The 19720-nt window shown below is 37.8% G+C and overlaps 1 protein-coding gene across 4 annotated transcripts in view; it reads left to right on the top strand.

The window, feature by feature from the left end:
• The window catches only part of ATP10D (ATPase phospholipid transporting 10D (putative)), a 42703-nt gene that overhangs the window by 15483 nt on the left and 7500 nt on the right, over positions 1 to 19720 (top strand). For 2 of the 4 annotated variants that reach the window (XM_083861911.1, XM_083861912.1), the window contains exons 6-22: positions 837 to 943; positions 1717 to 1848; positions 2668 to 2795; positions 2940 to 3192; positions 6611 to 6846; positions 7510 to 7698; positions 9686 to 10301; positions 10461 to 10567; positions 11463 to 11589; positions 12752 to 12936; positions 14111 to 14420; positions 14967 to 15043; positions 15556 to 15681; positions 16076 to 16276; positions 17273 to 17353; positions 17599 to 17703; positions 19030 to 19217. In XM_083861911.1, the coding sequence (XP_083718037.1) occupies positions 837 to 943; positions 1717 to 1848; positions 2668 to 2795; positions 2940 to 3192; positions 6611 to 6846; positions 7510 to 7698; positions 9686 to 10301; positions 10461 to 10567; positions 11463 to 11589; positions 12752 to 12936; positions 14111 to 14420; positions 14967 to 15043; positions 15556 to 15681; positions 16076 to 16276; positions 17273 to 17353; positions 17599 to 17703; positions 19030 to 19217 (3168 nt within the window). Of the gene's footprint in view, positions 1 to 836; positions 944 to 1716; positions 1849 to 2667; positions 2796 to 2939; positions 3193 to 6610; positions 6851 to 7509; positions 7699 to 9685; positions 10302 to 10460; positions 10568 to 11462; positions 11590 to 12751; positions 12937 to 14110; positions 14421 to 14966; positions 15044 to 15555; positions 15682 to 16075; positions 16277 to 17272; positions 17354 to 17598; positions 17704 to 19029; positions 19218 to 19720 lie in introns of all 4 variants that reach the window. The other 2 variants (XM_083861913.1, XM_083861914.1) reach the window with 2 other exon arrangements.

The raw sequence follows: 19720 nt of genomic DNA on the forward strand, positions 1-19720 counted from the left end.
TTTCAGGCTGTTTTGCAAGTGTGTATTTCATACATGAAATAGCTGTTTTAAATCTGCTCTTCATGATGTGTGTTATCTACAGTACTTGTTTTGGACCACGGCCTAACAGGGCAAGCTGCATTGCTTAGAATTGGAAATCAGAAGGACTGGCTTCCTTTCCTACTCTGATTTGTTTTGTTTAACCTCCAGTCAGTTGATCCAACTCCTTTGGATCAGTATACCTCTCTGTGTCTTTTCTTCAGGCTGGGTTTGTGTTAGGGGTTTTCTTCATGGTTAGGGTCAGAAGGGACCCTAAGGATCTAGATGATCTTTAAGGTCTCTTCCAACCCCAGCCACTCTGTGATTCTTTGATTCTCACAGGTTCATGACTTTCTATAGATAATAAGAAAACATAATACTATTTTATGGGGTGACCTGTTTTCAGGTTTTGAAACTTTCCCTTTGCAGATTGACATATTGGATATTTGAGAATGAAAATAAATACATATAAATCTAAGTGTCTGATATAAATCTTAATGTCTGAGGAAGCACCTTGACAAGGAATGGGCCTAGCTGCACTGAAAGTATACCACAGGAGTGACTTCTCATGTGGCAGATGGCAAATGCTAGGCTTTTAAATGCAAAAAAAAATTGTAATGCAGTGCCTACATGCTCAGATTTTCAAGGGTGATCTGCTTTCATGTTACTCCATTCATTTGAAAAGTCCAATCAGAGACGTCTGGATGGCAGTCAGTGACTTGCAGCTTCTTTGGAAAATCTCTTCCTATATGCTTTTGCAAAGCCTGATTGGTAGTTATTGGAGTCCTAGAGCTGACATGATGTGCTTTTTATTGCAGTGAGCATTCAAACATGGATCGAGTGGGTCTCAGCAAGGAAAACTTACTGCTCCGAGGATGCACAGTAAGAAACACAGAAGCTGTGGTAGGCATAGTGGTATATGCAGGTTAGTGAACTGCCCTGGCTTTCGCAGACTGCCTTGCAAACAAGATAGTTCTGTGCCCTAAGAAACAACATTGTACAAAGGGGAATTGAGAGAGCAAGAGCCTGAATCCAGCAGAAGGCAGCCATAGCTGGAACTGTTATGAATGCATATCTGGGTTAAGTTTCTTTCTGTTTTAACAGTAAAAAACTGATATCCATGATTATTCCTGGAAGAGAGGATCTGTTCTGTGTGAGCAGGTCCTCATCCTCAACTTAGTTAGTTGCAATGGTAAACTGAGATTTTGAAATGGACATGGAAATGCATGACTTCCTTAGGACTTTTTTATTAACCAAAACTAAAGCTAGTGTTGTTCTTCTGGTTCTGTTCTAGAATTTGTAGAAAGGACAGAGGTTTTTGCACTAATAAATATGATGTATCCAGCCAGATGGTTGTAACACAGGTGTAGGATTTTGTAGAAAATGTTAGAAATAGTATGGAAAGGTCAAGAATGATGTTGTTTCTATAGGAAAAACGTTAGTGACAGTTAATGTAAGCTAATAAAAGTTAACATATACATGACAGATTTTGATTTAACTTGTTCAGTTTTCTTTAGGACAGAATTCATGTATTGTAGGAGAATCTAATTTGCTCATATTTATAATGGCTGTTCAAACATCAATAGAAATACTCAAACATTAATAGAAATACTCTGTTTCTCAGAGCTTTAGAAATATAAAGCACTTGCAGTTGTGATACGAGTTATTAGAGAACTTCAGTGTTCTTTTTGGTTGCAGGTCATGAAACCAAAGCTATGCTGAATAACAGTGGCCCTCATTACAAGCGCAGTAAATTGGAAAGAAAAGTGAACGCTGATATTCTTTGGTGTGTACTGCTTCTACTTTTGATGTGTTTAACTGGTGCAATAGGTAAGTGAGAATCACTCAGATTCCTGCTGTTTTCCTCTCTCAGCTTACAGTGGTTAGTGTTTTGGGGCTAATCGGTTTTGTCAGCTTTCATCCATATGTAATTCCCTGAAAGTTGTGAGTGCTTTGAGATTCAAGTCCATATTGTCATGTTTGATCTGGAGTGTGGTTAAAATGTGAGTTTTTGTATCTGGAGCCTGTTTCTCCATTTGATTTATCTTTTTTTCTCACTGACTGTTCTGCAAAACTCCTACTTCCTCTTAGGATTTTTCAGGTAACATGAGATGCATGTACACATTGAGGTTAGAGACCTAGTGTGACTAGAGTTGTACTGACTTAATATTTTAGGAGTTGATTAAATGATTACCTTGAGTAAATCCAAACAGACTAACTTTTCTGACAGATCACAAAGGTGTTTAATATATGTTAAAAATATGTTTAATAAAACTTCTTCACATTATACTTAAAAATGATGACATGGTGATGTACTCACTGGTAGACTAAAACCTGGACAAGCAAGGATAACAAAATTAATTGCCAGAGACTTTTTTTGGAGGGAAAAAAGTGTTTGTGAAGTGTAGCTAATATTTCTTTATTTCTGAGACATGTTTTATAGATGCTGTTGATAGAATGCATGTAAGGCGTTTATTCATATATGTATTGATACCTGGGACTCTTGTTGGGGAAAAAACCACCCAAGAGATAAAATTGTAGTTTAAAAGTTTAGTAAGAACTGCAGAGTATAACAAGTAACACAATAACCCTGAGCTGTAATACACTTTACGTAAAACTGATTGACTTTATCCCATTCTTGTTTTCAAGGTCATGGAATTTGGTTAAGTACATATTCGGAAGTACCTTTTTTTAACATCCCCTGGCCAGATGGAAAATCGAGTCCTCCAATATTAGCAGGCTTCTATATGTTCTGGACAATGATAATTTTATTACAGGTAACTGGGCTGCTTTGCACATGGGTCATATTCTGATCTTATTTTTACCCTTGAAGTAACTCTTCAGCTTCAGTAGAGCTACTTCATGTTTGTAACTGGCCAAAGACTTTGGTTTTATTTAATCCCTGTGTTCTCTTTTGGTAGGTCTTGATCCCTATTTCTCTCTATGTTTCAATTGAAATTGTCAAATTGGGACAAATTTATTTAATACAGAATGACATTGATTTTTACCATGAGAAAACAGACTCAACTATTCAATGTCGAGCGCTAAATATTGCTGAAGACCTTGGCCAGATACAGTATATTTTCTCTGACAAGACTGGAACCCTCACTGAAAATAAGATGGTTTTTCGGAGATGCAGCATTGCAGGACAGGAGTATTGCCATGAGGAAAATGGTAAGACACTAAACCTTTGTTCACCTGGATCATTTTTCCAACATATTTGATACCATGAACTAAATATTCTTTACTCGTTATGGAAGAAGTCATGCCTGCTCTCCATGGAATATTCAGAACACTGGAAAATTGTCCATCTAGTCTTTCCTCTCTTTTTTTTCCTCCTACTAGAGTGCCTGTGCTTACCTAGCATTTTAAGGTTTAAACATCCTGTTGACCATTCTAGCAGTGTACAACCTTTACATAGTAGTATATGTTAAGACTTCACTTTGATATAGTTCTGCTCTTGAGGATATAGTAACCCAAATTAAATACACACTTAACAGTATTAATACATTATTTAACAGTAATTTTAAGGTACAAGTCAATCAGATGTGTGTCCATGTGTGTGTTAATGCTGCAAGTGTAAATACCTTCATTGAAAACGACTGTTGTATTCTTACTTAGGTCTTACACAATTGCTTATTATTAGCCAAAAAGTAAAGAAGCAGTGTTAATGAATAGTTGCTGTCTTATTATCTAAAAGTGTAGGATCTTTCAAAATGTATTTCATGAGAGCCAACTTGAAGTCCTCTGGGAGCTGGGAGGAGATGCAGCTGCAGGCACAAGAGAAAATTGGGCAGTGATATGAATTATTTAATTAACCATTTTATTAATTATATAAATCCACAAAGTATTTATTACAGTTACCATGTGTATGTACTAGTGCCTGCAGACATTTGCTGGTGGACAGTGAAAATATTCCATGAGATCAAAGGGGAGGTGCTAATGATGGGTGGACATGTGAGGCACAGCTGTGTAGTAAGCACTCTTTGTGGTTTTGATGGGTTTGCTGTCAGATAGAACTACTCACAGCTACAAGCAAAAGGCACACCCTGCTGGCCACAGCAGTGAATCAGTTCAGCCATTCTTTTGTTGTGTCACAGGACCAGATTTTATAGACAAATTTTACAGCAATTTCTGCACATGTCTTGGAACTGTTATGATGAGGGTTCCCAGATGCTTTGGCTTTGTTTGCATAATGGTACTGGAAAGGATGACAACAGCAGAATGAGAAAAAAATGTTTGTAAGTTTTGAACTTGATGAATGAACAACTTCAGTAAAAAGTACATTATATTTTCAGAGTGTTTCCTAAAGCAAGGAAAACTTTCAGAAAAGAAACCAGAGTAGGGTGAGTGATGCAGCTGTGGCTGATTTAGGTCTCAGTGTGCCAGAGAAAGTATGCCTCCACATGCTTCTGCTAGTAGTTCACATAAAGTTATCTTTCAAAACTATTAGTGTGAGTACTGCCTCCTGTGCCCTGTCTTTTCCCTGGGCAGTAAACATGCATTTCTTCCTAACAAATTAGAAATTATATGAGCCCTGAAAATCGGTTTGAAAAACATTGGAAGTCCTGTTTTATAGCCCTGGTGTGTATTTGTTTGGATGCATAGAGCCGCTGTTTGCAAGGCTCCTGCTACATATGGTAAGAGTTGCAGTGCAACACAGTGCAGACTGCCTAATCTGAACATATATTTCTGTGTTTATATCTGTATTTCCCAGAGTAAAGGGACACCTGTGATTCAGTATAATCCTTCATAGAGGTGCCCCCAGGCGGTGTTCTGTCTAAAGCGACATGTGCTTCTTGGACCCTGGCAGTAGAGCAATGTGGTATTGTAAGTGATGCCACATGTTACTTCACACAGAGCATGCAGCTTCTCAATAGGCTGGAAGCAGAGCAGAATGGGCATGTATTGTCTAAACCTGCCTCTACAAACACATACTAAGTGTTTGTAGAGTTCACATACAATGTATGTAACACATACATTGGTGCTGCTTTCCAGTAAATGATATCAATGCCTCGTGAGATTTTGTATTTGGTAGTTGTGGAGAGCCACAGTCTGTTATGTTCCCACTTACCTGTTTTTGAAAAGACCTGTGTTACTAATTTCAGGCTAATATCAGAAATATGGCCTGCCAGGGAAGGTGGAAGCTCTGGTCTCTGTTTCCTTGGATTCGTCAGAATAGCACGATGGGTGACAGGAAAGATTCTTTCATTTGTGTTGCAAGAAAGAGAAAACAGTAGAAAATACAGGACTCACAAATGATATAATAAACCTATTTCTGTCTCATTTAGAGCTACAGACCTGGGGACTGACTGGAGAATAGGTTTTCTGTTTGCATAAAACAGAATGATAGCCTGCTTTTCACTTCTTTCCCATACAGTTGGTGCCACCTGAAATAAAGAAATAGAGAATTCATGGTGTTGCTGGACATGTCTACAATGTATGCTAATGTTGGTTTTTCTGGGATGCTATTATTTGTATTCAGACTTTAATGAACTAAATAGGCAATGCGGTGCTCTCAGAACAGTTTTCCATGCTCTCTGTGGATTTTAGGCACTGAAGTGCTAGTGTATGGTCATGGAATGCTGTTTTCACAGTGAGAGGTAAAACTTGAAAGCTAAATAGTGTGCATAGTTCCATTGTTTTCCAGAGATTTCAACTTCTGGCATGTGGTCAAGCACTCTCAGAACTCCAGTGCAAACACTTGGATGTGTTCTTAATCAAGCATATGATAGCATAGAAGTGTTTCCATTTGATACAGAGGTTCTTTACACCGTTGATTTGTGAGGAGGAGCAGAACTGCATTTACATCTCTGGCACAAAGGTGTTACACGTCCAGACAAAGTTTGATTATTGAAATTTGCTTTTCAATTAAAAACTTAGAAAATGTGTATCTTTTTGAGAGAGGATGTCCAATACTGAAACAATAAACACAGTTTGAATAAGTTCCTACTAGCAGCTGTACTTACCAAACCCCTGACATACAATCCTGATCCATCATAATGTAATGGCTAGAAAACTCATAAGGAAGTCTGGTCCCATTTTTCTTGCCTAAAGTAGACTTGTTGCTATTATTCTTTATGAAATTTTTTGTTTTATTTCTTCAGGACCTCCAGTAAAGTCCTATTCACTGATTTGTCAGGCATTCCATTCTAATGTGTGCCATTGTCTCTGACAAGGTTTTATTGATACCTAGCCTGAGTCCATCTTACCACAATATGAAGCCATTGTGTCTTCTGATAGCCACAGTGTTCACAGAAAACAGGCTATCTCCTGTCTCTGTGCAATTTCCCTTCACTTGAGCATGCATTTGACTCCCATCAATATGCCCTTCTGGAGGTTGTGTAATTCCATCTTATTTTACTGCATCTGTGTGATTCACGTTATGTAGAACTCTGATCATTCTTATTCCCTCTTCCTGGATTCAATCCAGTAGAATGCTGCTCAAACAGGAAGACAGTGGTGGCTTGTTACAGGTTTAATTTGTCATAAGTGGTGGATTATTCTTAACTGTATAACTAATTCCTTACTTTAGGCAGTATTTTGGACATGTTTCTTTTTGCTCATGGAACAATAATTTTGTTTCCCTTAGCAAAGAGGTTGGAGTCCTATCAAAAGATGGATTCAGAGGATGAGGATTCAGCTGATTGCCAGTGTGGCTCTTCAGCCCCTACATCAAAACTGCAGGGGCACAACTGCAGAGCTGAGTGTGAACATTTGAACAGAAAGTCTTTGAATCAGTTGTCTGGCATTTACTCTGCATTCAAAAGGCAAGATGAAGCAGGTGATATTCCCCACTCAGGAGACATGGCTTTCAGCAGTCCCATTGTAAGTAGAAGCTGTTGGGTTTGATGCTAAATTTCTGAATTAACTCAGCAGGTTATCTCTTTTTACTCCCATTTGATCAGATTGGTTTTCATTTAAGAAATCCTTTCTCTCTCCCACCAAAATCAGAGGTCTCACGATGGCTTGGTTGCATGCTGTTTGCAACTGACATTGCAGACACATATTGGTTCATGAAAGTGTATACTTTGACTCTTGCTGCTCTGCATCCATGATCACTTCAAATGAAATTACCAACTTAATAACAGTTTGCTCTTTCATTTTTAAGAGGGAGGTTTCTAGCATTTTCTGTTGTTTTTAATAGGAAATATCTATATGGCCAATACTTATTTGAAGTTACAAGAAGAAAAAACTCTGCTTCTGTACCTGAAGGTGTCTAAGTACCATTCATCATACTTAGTCTCTGTTGAGGTGTCTAAGGCTATGAACTAAGCCTTTAGTGTTTACCTCTTTGGGCAGGAAGTTTGCTATTTTCAATGGACTAGCACAAGGCAGTGAAGATGTCAGTGTTTCTCTGTTTCCTGATGCAACCAGCTCAGCACAGGAGGGAAGTTTTATGAGCCTCTATACTTCAATCATCTGTAGGTGATTTCACCTCTAGAGACTAAGTTTATAACCTGATGGACAGTTTTGTTCATTTCATAATAGGAAACAGATGTTGTACCAGACGCACAGCTGCTGGAGAAGTTCAGTCAAATTTCTTTTCATTCCTACCAACAATCAGAAGAAGCTAGCAGCAAGTTATCTTTGGAGACAATGTATATCACTGACTTCTTTCTTGCTCTGGCAATTTGCAATACTGTTGTAGTTTCAGGCCCCAATCAGCCACGTCAGAAGGTAAGAAGGCTTTGCTTTTGGCTATTTGGCCATATTTGCAAGTAGCTGATGTCCTTTTTGTTCAATTACAAAAAAGAAAAATACAATTAACTGACATTTTTAAGAATTTCTTCTTCACCTCTGCTGGTCCTTTAGAAAAAAAGGAATTACTGTAAAACCATGTAGTGCAATGAATCAGTTAATAAAATAATGCTGTTAAATTGTCTTCAGACTTTTTGTTTCTGTGACCATTTGTAACTTTTACAAGAGAAATTTGGAGATCAAATTTCAATTGTAATTATTTCCATAGTCTTAATTATGGGGTTTTTTTAGATATGGGTATAACTTCCTGTAAGAATACATTAACACTCAGCTTACCTTCACAAATAGGTTTTTGTTGGCTGAAAAATAAGAATAATCACTGAAGATTCACTGAAGAATATTGAAACTTAGAATGCTCTTACCTGTTCCTTGACTATTCAAATAGAGATTCAGCAAAAAATATGGAAGATGAAGTTTTATATGTATATTGATCTGAAGACAAATTGCTTTGCAGTATGGCATAAAATTGTCTCACCATGAATTAAAAGAGTATTTGCTAGGCTGCCCTGGTTTAGTAGTGAGTGACCTCTTGTTTTCAGTGCACACAACCTAACTTTTTTTAAAAAATAGTACTACTTTTTTTAAAATCTTTCATGTTTTTTCATAACCCTGTTTTTTGAAAGTTTTGACTGTGTTGCAGGATAATTCCCAAGTTCAGCTTTGAATTATTTCCCTCATTACGTGGTGATTTACATTTGTTGACTTTGTTTATGGAAAAAAAAAATTTAGTGATGTGCAGAACTAGATTTTGGTGTCGGTCTACGTAGTAAGCCTACAACCATAGCTAGAGACATTCACAAAACATATCCTGTGAGGTATGAAGTACGCCCAATGTATAAATAAGCCTGGTATTTTAGTGTGCTTCCAAGCATTCCCAGTAAGTGTAATAGGCAACCTTGAGATCCATGTGTAGATGAGGCATTTGAGTTCATAATCAATAGTTACGTATTCCTTAAAGGGGATGGAGAAAAATGCACAAGTGAGAGTCTTGGTTTTTTGAGAGTAATATGTCTGAATATCTAGCCAGCAGGCTAGAAGATCTCCAGGTCACTAGTAGGTAGATTGGGAGGAGCAGTATGGAAGGAGGTTTCTGAATTCATGATTAGGGAATGACAGGAAAGAACTCAAGGCAATGTGAGATTTCAGTGTTGCCATGGGAAGAGGCAATTAAAGGATGTTCCTAGTCTGTGTTTCCAAATGAATGGAGGCACATTGCAACGTGCTGGAACTGTGGAGGAACTGAACAACAGTTTGTCACTACTTTTTGCTTTTCAGTAGCAAAAGAGAACATGTTTCCTGATAGCTCATCCTTACATCCTCACCAGCAATGAGAAAGGAATGTCAGGCTTGTGTGCCTTATTTTTGTAAGCTGTTACCTCCCTAGCTGTTCTGAGTAACAAGAAGCCAATTATTGTTTAACATTGATCACAGGGGAACTGTCTTAATTTAGCACACTAAAAACTGTTGATAAGGTACTGTATGTTTAGAAGTTCTTGTAGCTAGTTAGTGTGAGGGGGCTGGTTTATTCTACACAAGTATTTTGCTAATTCAGAACAAGGATCAAAGTGTTTAGTTCAATTTGGCACAACTTCTAAAAGTTACAATGTCATAATAACTCTGTTCATTACTGAAAGTTCTGAAAAGAAGTATTGCATGGAGTCATGAATTAAACTCGAAACACATCCAATTTTCAGACCTGAAGTACTTTCACAGCTTATAGAGGCTGTTTACTGTACTCATATGATTTCATGTTTACTTGAGCTGGCCATCTTTAATACAAGCAGTCAAACCCATGGTAAATTTTAAAATATTTCTTTCATTATGAAACATACATGCTTTGTAAGATGTCCTTCCTTAATATAACAAAATAAGAAGAATTTAACATGAATTCTCTATTCTGTTCCAGATGAGACTCTCTTCACTGAGTAGGATGCCCATTAAATCGCTTGAGGAAATAAGGCAAATGTTCCAGAGGTTTTCAGTCTGGAGACTAAGTTCTTCCCCACTTCCAAGTGTAAAGGAGTCATCATCTGAAAGCCCCAATAGTTTTGTGAGAAAACTGTCTATTTTTAGAATGAAACTGGCTTCACCTACTTTGGATGGAGCTGCTCAAAGGGATTCTGAACCTCACAATACTGACAGCCCAGAAAATTCTCAAGTACCTGGAGAACTACATCTAGTGAATGTAGCTGCTGGTGGTGAACCCAACCAGGCTGTGGCATCTATTGAATTATCTCCCTTACCAAAACTATGTTATGAAGCTGAGAGTCCAGACGAAGCTGCCTTGGTTCATGCTGCTAGGGCTTATAAGTGTGTTTTGCAATCCAGGACTCCAGATCAAGTAACTGTGGACTTCTCAGGTCTGGGGTCTTTAAAGTTTCAGCTTTTGCATATCCTGCCTTTTGATTCACTGCGGAAAAGGATGTCAGTGGTGGTTCGGCATCCAGTCTCCAACAAAGTGGTGGTGTACACAAAAGGTGCAGACTCAGTCATGATGGATTTGTTAAGAACTGCATCTGAAGGTATCTATAGAACTTGTAATTCTTTGCTTGCTCTTATCATTCTTTAATAAGTTTTAACATTTTTCTATTTAAAGAATGTATTTGGACCTTCAAAATTTTCCACTAAATTTAGCCTAAACATGCCTGTTTAATTTGCTTTCTCATCTTTTTGTGTGGTAGTACATACTAATAATTCTGAAATTGAAGAGAAGATTAAAGAAAGAACCCAGCAGCATTTGGATGGCTATGCCAGAAAAGGACTGCGCACTCTGTGTATTGCTAAGAAGGTATTTCTTTTAATACATATTTTGAAGAAAATTTGCAGTCTATGACCAGCCTCAGTGGTATCACCAATGGAGCAAACATCACTTCTCCTAAACAGATTCTTCTATGGCTACATTTTGTTTATCCTCATGTTCAGTAAGAAGGAATTTGTAAGAAATCCCAGATCAATTCCTGACATCTGTTAGATTGCAATTGTTGTCAGCTTAGGATGCCAAGCATCTTAGCATCCTAATTTTAAAATAGGGATTGTCAAATAGCCAGATTTTTCTTTAGGAGTCATTAGCAGGTCTCCTTGTGTGAATCTTACCCTGGGTGGAATTCCAGACACAGAAAACAGATTTAAGTCGCGCCTGTTTTATTGGGTTTCACAAACAAGTTTGCAGTGGTACAAGCTGTGCATGCACAACTGAAGTGATGTTTCGAGATTCCATTTTAAATTCAAAGCTGCTCAGAAGTTAAATTCCATAGGGATTGAAATGGGTGAGAAACCCCTTTACAAAGCTTTATGCAAAGTGAAAGCACAGGCTGTGTAGCTGTACAGTCATCGAGCTGTGCCCAGCTGTGCAGTGGTTCTGTGGCAGTGTCAGCGCTGCAGGTGAGCAGCAGTAAGTGAGAGTGAGCTGTGCCCGTTGCCTTGCCTGCCTTCCATCTCAATGGAAATCTGTCAGGCAGCCTCAGGAACCTGCAGGGTGCTAATAAGTAGTCTGGAAAAGTAATCTAACACTCTGAACATTGTACTAAATCCATGGACATCCTGGAGCACATAAGCAATGTGCTTCTAGGCTCTGCACTTATAGGTTCGGGATGTGGACAGCAGAAGTAACCATGAGAATACTTTTGATGCACTGTTGAAAACCCAGTATAGACACATGCCATATGTTTTCCTTCTCTGTGTAGGTGATGAGTGATGCAGAGTATACAGAGTGGTTAAATCATCGTTTTTTAGCAGAAACCAGCATTGACAATAGGGAGGACCTGCTGCTTGAATCTGCTATGAGGCTTGAGACCAAACTAACTTTGCTTGGTAGGTAGAAAATACTGTAACTCCCAGGAAAATGTCCATGATGTTCATAATTGGAATTTGCTTGCAGAGAGTTGTGCTAATCTCAATCTGTGTAACACATAGCTTTCTACAGACTTGGAATTTATCGTCACTCCTAAATTTTCATACATCTCACTTGTAAGTTGGTATCAGTTGTAAAGCACACTGAAGATGAATAGTGCTCTCCTGTTGTTTGTAAAAATCTACTGGGATTTTGTTTGTTTGGGTTTTTTGATTTTGTTTGTTTGTTTTTTATTGTTGCTATTGAGTATTTTTCTGTCTTCTCTAGACTTTTTAAATGTCATTATAACAGGCACATTAAATGATAGTAACAAGTTACAAGCCTGCTTGTGCAAATATTCAGATATACCCCACTTCTGGGCATATTTTCTGTCAGTGTTGCATTCATGGCACAGCAGGTGTACTTGTGCTGCTCTCCTGTAATAACATGGAGATAAGAAGTCTGGCATGCTTCTGCAGGAACCATTCCTTTGAAGGTCATTCAGCTGTACAGAAGTGAAACAAAAAATATTTGCTGTAGGTGTGTGAAAGATAAACTGCAGGCAGTCTGGGATAATAATTTTAGAGAACCACACAGCAAATAACATTTGGAAAACAAAGTGCAAAGATGTGGCTGTGGTGGTAAAGGCAACCCATGCTAGAAGCTGAAGAAAAACAGATCCTGTTGTGCAAAGGGTGCTCCTTCCCTCATTTTGTGTCATATCTGCTTAGTGCAAATGCCATAAACCTTGATACTAAATGAATTCTGGCTTTGGTTTCTAGAGAGAAGCCAGAGCAGTGCTGCGAACTGATTCTTTTTTAAGCATACACAAATACTCTTTGCCACTAAAGCCAACAAAGAGAAGTCAAGCTGCTTTGGAGACCTGCTGTCTTGCAGGCTCATGTCTCTGGTGTGAAAATAAGCAATGTGGGTTGGCCCTAACATTAAATGGAAGTGAAAATAAGGAGGTTAAAAACTTCATACTGCCAAGGTGCTTGGTTTCAGCAATTTCCAAGCATGTCATGGTAACATGTCTATTTTGGGATGTGGATGCAGACAGAGAACCAGCTCGTCCTGTCACTCTTGGAGCATTTTGGTTTTAGAAATACAACAGCACTAATCTTTCTGCTTGTCTAAATTAAGGTGCCACTGGCATTGAAGATCGTCTGCAGGAGGGTGTTCCAGACACAATACAGGCATTACGGAAAGCTGGAATAAAAATATGGATGTTGACAGGTGACAAGAGAGAGACAGCTGTCAACATTGCCTGTGCTTGTAAACTGCTGGAACCAGAGGACAGAATCTTCACTCTTAAATCACAGAGTAGGGTGAGTAGAAGAGTAAAGTTTCTTCTCTGCTGAAAAATTCAGTAAGGCTATTCCACAGGACAATACAGAAAAGCAAATGTTGTTTGCTTGGGAAACCAATGAACATTTGCTTTTCTATATTGTTCCTCCTTTTGGATAAAATACGAAATCCTTTCTATGTATGTATAATCTGTTTCTTTTATATACTTTCCCTGAATCATAAAGTCCCTACTTTATGATTAATTATTTTAATTGAATAGACTTCATAACTTCTCTCTGTGCTAAGCTAAGGAGTTGACATGACCAGATTTTGAGGATTGTTCTAAGACATTTAATTTTACTTTTTTTTTCTCTGCTTATATGTATCTTAAGAAATACAACTGGTATATGCCATAAAAGATAGTTTGGCCAGAAGTAACTGTGGGGAAAATAAAGTGAAAAAAGAAAGAAGTTTTAGTCCAGTTGTGTGTGAGGAAAGCTTGGAGTTTGATTTGTGCCAACACTTTTCATTTTACTCTGCTGTGAAATTAGCGTCTTACTTGACAGTGAGAACAAAGCCCCTTTTGCAGAAGTGCTCTTCCTCCCTCTAACTGGGCTTAGAAATAAAAACAAAAATTTGATACTGTTGTGTTTCAAGATAAAACAAGAAGATTTAAGAAGATATGTTTCCTTCTATGTTACATGTGCTTTACATATATTGATACCACAAAATTTTTGAGCATCTTATATGGATTCTGATAAAGTAAGACATTCCACAAGACATATTCTTCAGTAATTCATGGCAGCTCATCACCTGTACTGTGATATGAAGTGCACTTTTGGCTTTGCATGCCAGACAAAAGAAACACAGAGAGCAAAAGTTTTCTCTCAAAGCTGTATTTATATTACAGAACCATTAATGGTTGCTTTTCTTGCTAGTCTGTGAAGGTTTTCTGGCTTGCTTAGGTTTTTTTCTCTTTTCCTAATGCAATACCCAAGCAAATCTGCTTAAAGCAAATCTATCACAGACACTTTTATTAACAACAGTCTGCATCCCTTGTGATTTTAAAGGGGTATTCAGCCTGATGTCTGAGCCTTTCAAGATAAATACTATACAAGGACAGCATTTGACCTTTTCCCCATACGTATTTTATGAATTGAAAAAGGAGGGAGTGTAGAAACAGTATTTCATAAGATGCCTTTCTCTTGTCTTTAGGATGCCTGTGCCTTGGTAATGAGTAAAATTTTAGAAGCTATCCAGAAGAATGCTTCTGTCAAAAAAAAACCCAGTGAGAAACTTGGAAATTTCTCTGCAAGTCCCTCCTCCCAAGCTCAAGGGTTCAGTGCAGGCCTGGTTATTGATGGAAGGACTTTAGAACATGTCCTTCATGACAGCCTACAGAATATTTTCTTGGAACTCACACAAAAATGTCGTGCTGTAGTCTGTTGCCAAGCCACACCACTGCAGAAGAGTGTCCTGGTCAAACTGGTGCGAAGTAGGCTAAAGGCAATGACATTAGCTGTAGGTGAGTCTTGTGGTTATCCTCCTTTCTCTGAAAAGAAGTAGAAGCCAGTTTCTTCCCTTATATATTAATATCTGTCACAAAAATTATTTTATTTATTTTATTTTAAGATAATCCTTTGAATTGTAGTTGTCTCTGACATAAGATGTTTGTCTTTCTGAAATAGCAAATTTAGTCCATGAACTTAACTCAGTATAAAGCAGTAAGAACAGCATCAGTCATACCATGTTATGTAACATGCGAAGCAGCGAGAGCATTTTTCTTTCCATCACAACCCCTTAAAATAAGGAGGCAGAGGAGAGATGGCTGGCTGTGATTTAAAGCACCTGTATTTTCTGGTGCAGCATGCCAGCTAAATTCTGTTTGAAGAACATAGCTCAGTTCAGTTGGGCCTTCCACTTACTAATCCTGTTTTCCTCAGGGTTTTTCAGTGTCGGCTGTAAAAATGCATTTCTCTGAACTCTCTGGTGTTTGATATTTGTCTTTTCCTGCCCCTTCCATAGCAATGTGATAGCCAGCAAAGCTAGTTTTGATTTTTCCTCTCTGTAGGTGATGGTGCCAATGATGTCAGTATGATCCAGGTGGCTGACACTGGTGTGGGAATATCTGGCCAGGAAGGCATGCAGGTAGTGTATCCAAAGACAGCTGCAAATTATGTCAGGTTCCATTTTAAATCAGTTCAAAGTACACTCTGGAGACCCAATAGCTCCACAGTCCATTCCGTTACATGGGCAAGATTTTGCAGCCTGAGCCTCACACCCAGGCCTCAGCATTCCACCAGGAGCAATCAGAAGCTGAATGCTGCAGGTCAAGCTTCAAACAACAGTTTGCTGCCTGTCAGTGAACTCCATATTACTCATGTTATACAGGGAAATGAGCAGCCTAAGTGTCAGCGTCAGTGATTTTTGTGCACTTGTGTAGTAATAATGATGAGAGCCATATTCCTGCCTGTGCTGTGTTGGACTGAGCTCTGTGTGTTAGTTGTAAAGTCTTGTATGGAAGGGTGTATCTGAGTGAGGATAACCTGGCAAGCATTATGTATAAAAAATCATAAAATAAGGATTTTTGGTTGGCCGTATCTGAAGCTTATCTTTAGCAGTTTGATTATAGCATATCTTTTTCTTTGTGTGTGTTGCAGGCTGTGATGGCAAGTGACTTTGCAATCTCTCAGTTTAGACACCTCAGGAAGCTGCTGCTTGTCCATGGTCACTGGTGTTATACCAGACTTACCAATATGGTGCTTTACTACTTCTACAAGAATGTGGTATGTAGCTGTCCCATTCTAGGGAAATCACAGTTTATGTATTTTTGAGCACTGAAAGGTTTAATGAGGCTTTATTTTCTTTTCTCGTCCTATTGTGAATGGTCTCAAAAAGCATGTGTCAAACAATTCAGTTTCCCATTTGCCTGCAGAGACCAGAGGCGCTCTTATTTCTTGGACTAAGTTTCCCATTCAAAGCCATTGTATGATTTGATTAAACAGTTGGTGATGGGCATTACTAATATGGTGGCAGCATGACTGTTTCAGCAAGTCATGTCTGATTTTGAAATGTTTCCACAGATTACTTTAACCAGACCTAAGGCGTGCCATTTTTTCTCATGTTTTTAAAGCATTTGTCAATGGCTAACATTTCATCATGTCATCTTTGGCTTTTCAGACCTACGTGAACCTCCTGTTTTGGTACCAGTTTTTCTGTGGATTTTCAGGCACATCAATGACAGACTACTGGATCTTGATTCTTTTCAATCTCCTTTTTACATCGGTGCCACCCATCATTTATGGTGTCTTGGACAAAGATGTATCTGCAGAGATACTCATGGAACTCCCACAGCTTTACACAATGAGCCAGAAATCTGTGGTAGGTTCTAGAGTGCTTGGCCTGAAGCAAATTGAAGTAGTCAGCATTTGAGCCATTTCTGTCTTTCGTTTATGTTTCATCTCAGACAAACCTTGTTTTAAATTACTTTCTCTGTTAGGAAGTATCTAGGCTTGTGCAATATGTGCACAAATAAAAACCTGTTTTTCAAAAGATTTTTTAGGTTCTTTTCAGTTGCAGACCCAATCTTATCAACCATTTAGATGATAAAGGAAATTAAGGACTTCAAGTAAAGCAATGTACTAGATAAACATTGTTACCAGCACATTTATTTAATTCATTGTATCAGCTGTCAACATGCTTCCTCCAACTGGGATTTGAGCAAGATAAAGGCCGTCTATATTTCGTCTTTGTCATATAAGGGTCTCAACTGCCAAAGAACCAGATCAGCTGAATTTCAAATAATCCTCAAAGAACTTCTGTCAGTCAGGGTACTTTTCACCTTATAGGTATGTTCTGAAATTTGCCTTCCCACCCAAAAACACTATACATAATACCTGGTCTATTCTTAAAATCTGTCCAAACATTTAGCACAAAAACCTGAAGGGAATGAGGGAGTAGGTTCTAAATCAAAATTATGTAACTCAGTGGGGGTTTTCCTGGTTTCTGCTTTGCTTAGCATGAATTCTAGCATAATTTTAACTTTATGTTTCTAAAAATGTAATAATAAAAATATCTTTATTATAACAATTGAAGGCAGTGACATACTGAGCCTGAAACAAAATAGGTACTAATAGTCCAGAAAGAAGAAGCATTGACTATATGAGTCACCTAAAACTCAACATTTTCTTTATGATCAGATCCTACAATGTAATTAGAAGGCATTTCTTTACCAAGAGGATGGTGATACGCTGGAGCAGACTACTAAGGGATGTGGTCAGTGGCCCAAGTCTGTCAGTGTTAAGGAGGCATTTGGACAATGCCCTTAATAACATGCTTGAACTTCTGTTTCAATGCCATTATGTTTTTCTCTTACAGGCTTACTTACCTTCAACTTTCTGGATAACCTTGCTGGATGCTTTTTACCAAAGTCTCGTTTGCTTTTTTGTGCCTTACTTTGTAAGTGTTGGCTGCAAAATACATTTAAACATTTTGACTTACATAAAACCTAAGCAAATTAGAAAATAGAATGAAGTATTTGATTTTTACTTCCTTGTATATGAATCTATACTAAGAAGCTCATTATTGGTACAGAACTGAACTGTGGGTGTGCAAATACGTATGGTATTGAAATTATTCATGCCACTTTGTATTAGGACTGTACATAAAGAATATTTGATGATGACCACTGTCTTCCTTTACAGACCTACTGTGGCTCAGACATAGACATTTTTTCTTTTGGAAACCCCATAAACACAGCAGCACTCTTCATAATGCTGTTTCACCTTCTCATTGAGTGCAAGTCTGTGGTGAGTACTTTGTTCCCAAAGAGTAATTCCTTACTAGAGTATGTGCATACAGCTTTCAGTAAAATGAAAGGGAAGAAAGGTCTTTGTATACAAAACAACAAGTATTAAAGGGTCAAACCCTAAACATTATATTTACGTGACCATGTGAGCTCTCCTAATGCAGCTGCCATTGGAACCAATAGAAATATGGCTAAAATTAGTAAAACTTAAGAATTGTTAAGTTTTGGCCTCAGAATTATTTGTAAATAGTGAAATGATCTTGCTTCCTTTTAAGGTAGGATGGTTTGGGGGATGTTGGTTCAGTTTTGCAAACGGTAAAATCCACCAGTGATCTGCTGTAACTTCCTTAGTTCACAAAGTTTGCATCTCAAAGACAGCAGTGTGAATTGCTGATTTTGAATGCTTGGAATTGATGATCTTTGTGGCAAGGATAAACAACTCAGAGGTGTATTTTGATGCCAGAGCTGGAAAACCAATATGCTAAGAAACATTATTTCAGTTTTTAAGTCTGCACAAGCTAAAGCATCTGCCTTAGCTTGATAAATTTAGAGCCCTTACAAGGGTAATACTTGGAGTTTTGGCTTAATTTTAAAGAAAATATGATAATGTGTACAGTAGAAGGACCCTTACTAAAGGGTTTTGTTTTTTCTGTGACTTTTTAAAAGTATTTTTTAGGATTGTTTTATAATGGATGAAATGTCAAGTTGTGATTCAGTCTTTTCATTGTTCTTTTGGGAGTATGACAGCCATAAATTAAAATGTCTTTATTGAAAACATACATATAGCATGAGTGTATTCACATTCTGATTAGAGAACTTTACTTAAATTGTTTTGTTTGGAATTTTTTTAAGGTTGGCAGGCTGTCAGACCAGTGACGATGTTGTTTTCTTAGTAGCTGCTACAGCCATTTAGGTGTAAAATTACAGAAAACTCCAGTGTAGAAAGGTAGCCAACATCTCAAACAAGATATATAAGGGTGGTGTCATGTGAAGACGTCACCTCCATTTGCTTGAGAAAGCTTTTTTTGCTGCCAGTGGATGAGGTGGTAATCTGAGGCAAATGTCTTTCACTAAAGAATGAAAAGCTATGAATTTGTAAGAATTTAAAAAATTAAATGTCTGAAAAACCTATATATTGTGGAAAGAAGGCTCCATTCTTTCTGGACTGTTTTGCATGAAGTTAGAAATATTATCTGAACAGATGAATGCTCTGTTACATTCAATAGCTGCTCTTGGAGGGAAAGTGTGCATGTTCATGCAAATACAGATGTAACAGTCTTTCTGTTTTACAGCTTAAATCTTACTGCTTTCTTTTTCTGAATTGCAGACGTGGATACATACAGTAGTTATAGTGGGCAGCATCCTGTTTTATTTTGTTTTCACTCTGGCTTTTGGAGCAACCTGCAACACCCACAACCCACAATCAGATTTTTACTGGATCATGGAAAAGCACATGACAGACCCAGTATTTTACTTAGTTTGCCTCCTGACTACTTGCATTGCTTTGTTACCCAGGTGAGTTTCTGTCTTATAATTGTCAATTGCTGCTGTTACCAAAATTAGTTTTCTGTGAGTCAATGGTGTTACGAATTTCTAGTGGCCTTTTTCCCTAGAGGTCTTTTCCCCCTAGTATCCTCCAATAAAAATGAAAATTTCATGACTCTACTAGACCAAGCTATGTGAGGAGCTTTTTATTTTTAGTGCCATTTAGTTCTCCAAGTAAATTTCAGTAATAAAAAAAAATCTTTTGTGGTTTATGTAATATTAAATATAGTCTTTGGAGGGTAAAGAAACAGTAATTTTTGTAATCACTGAGTTCGCACTTTATATACAAATCAGTTAAATTAGTGACCAAAGTTGGGCATGCACTATATATAGACAAAGAAATAAGTGTGCTTAGTCTGTGTTAGTTTGTGAAATGATTTTCTGTTCGAAATTTATGTTGCAAATATGTACAAGAGTATTTAGAATGAAGAATGCATGTACAGGCTTCTTTGTGGGGTGGAAGCATGCTGACT

Source organism: Zosterops lateralis, assembly GCF_965231275.1.
Source record: "Zosterops lateralis genome assembly, chromosome: 5".
NCBI classification, from domain to species: Eukaryota; Metazoa; Chordata; class Aves; order Passeriformes; family Zosteropidae; genus Zosterops; species Zosterops lateralis.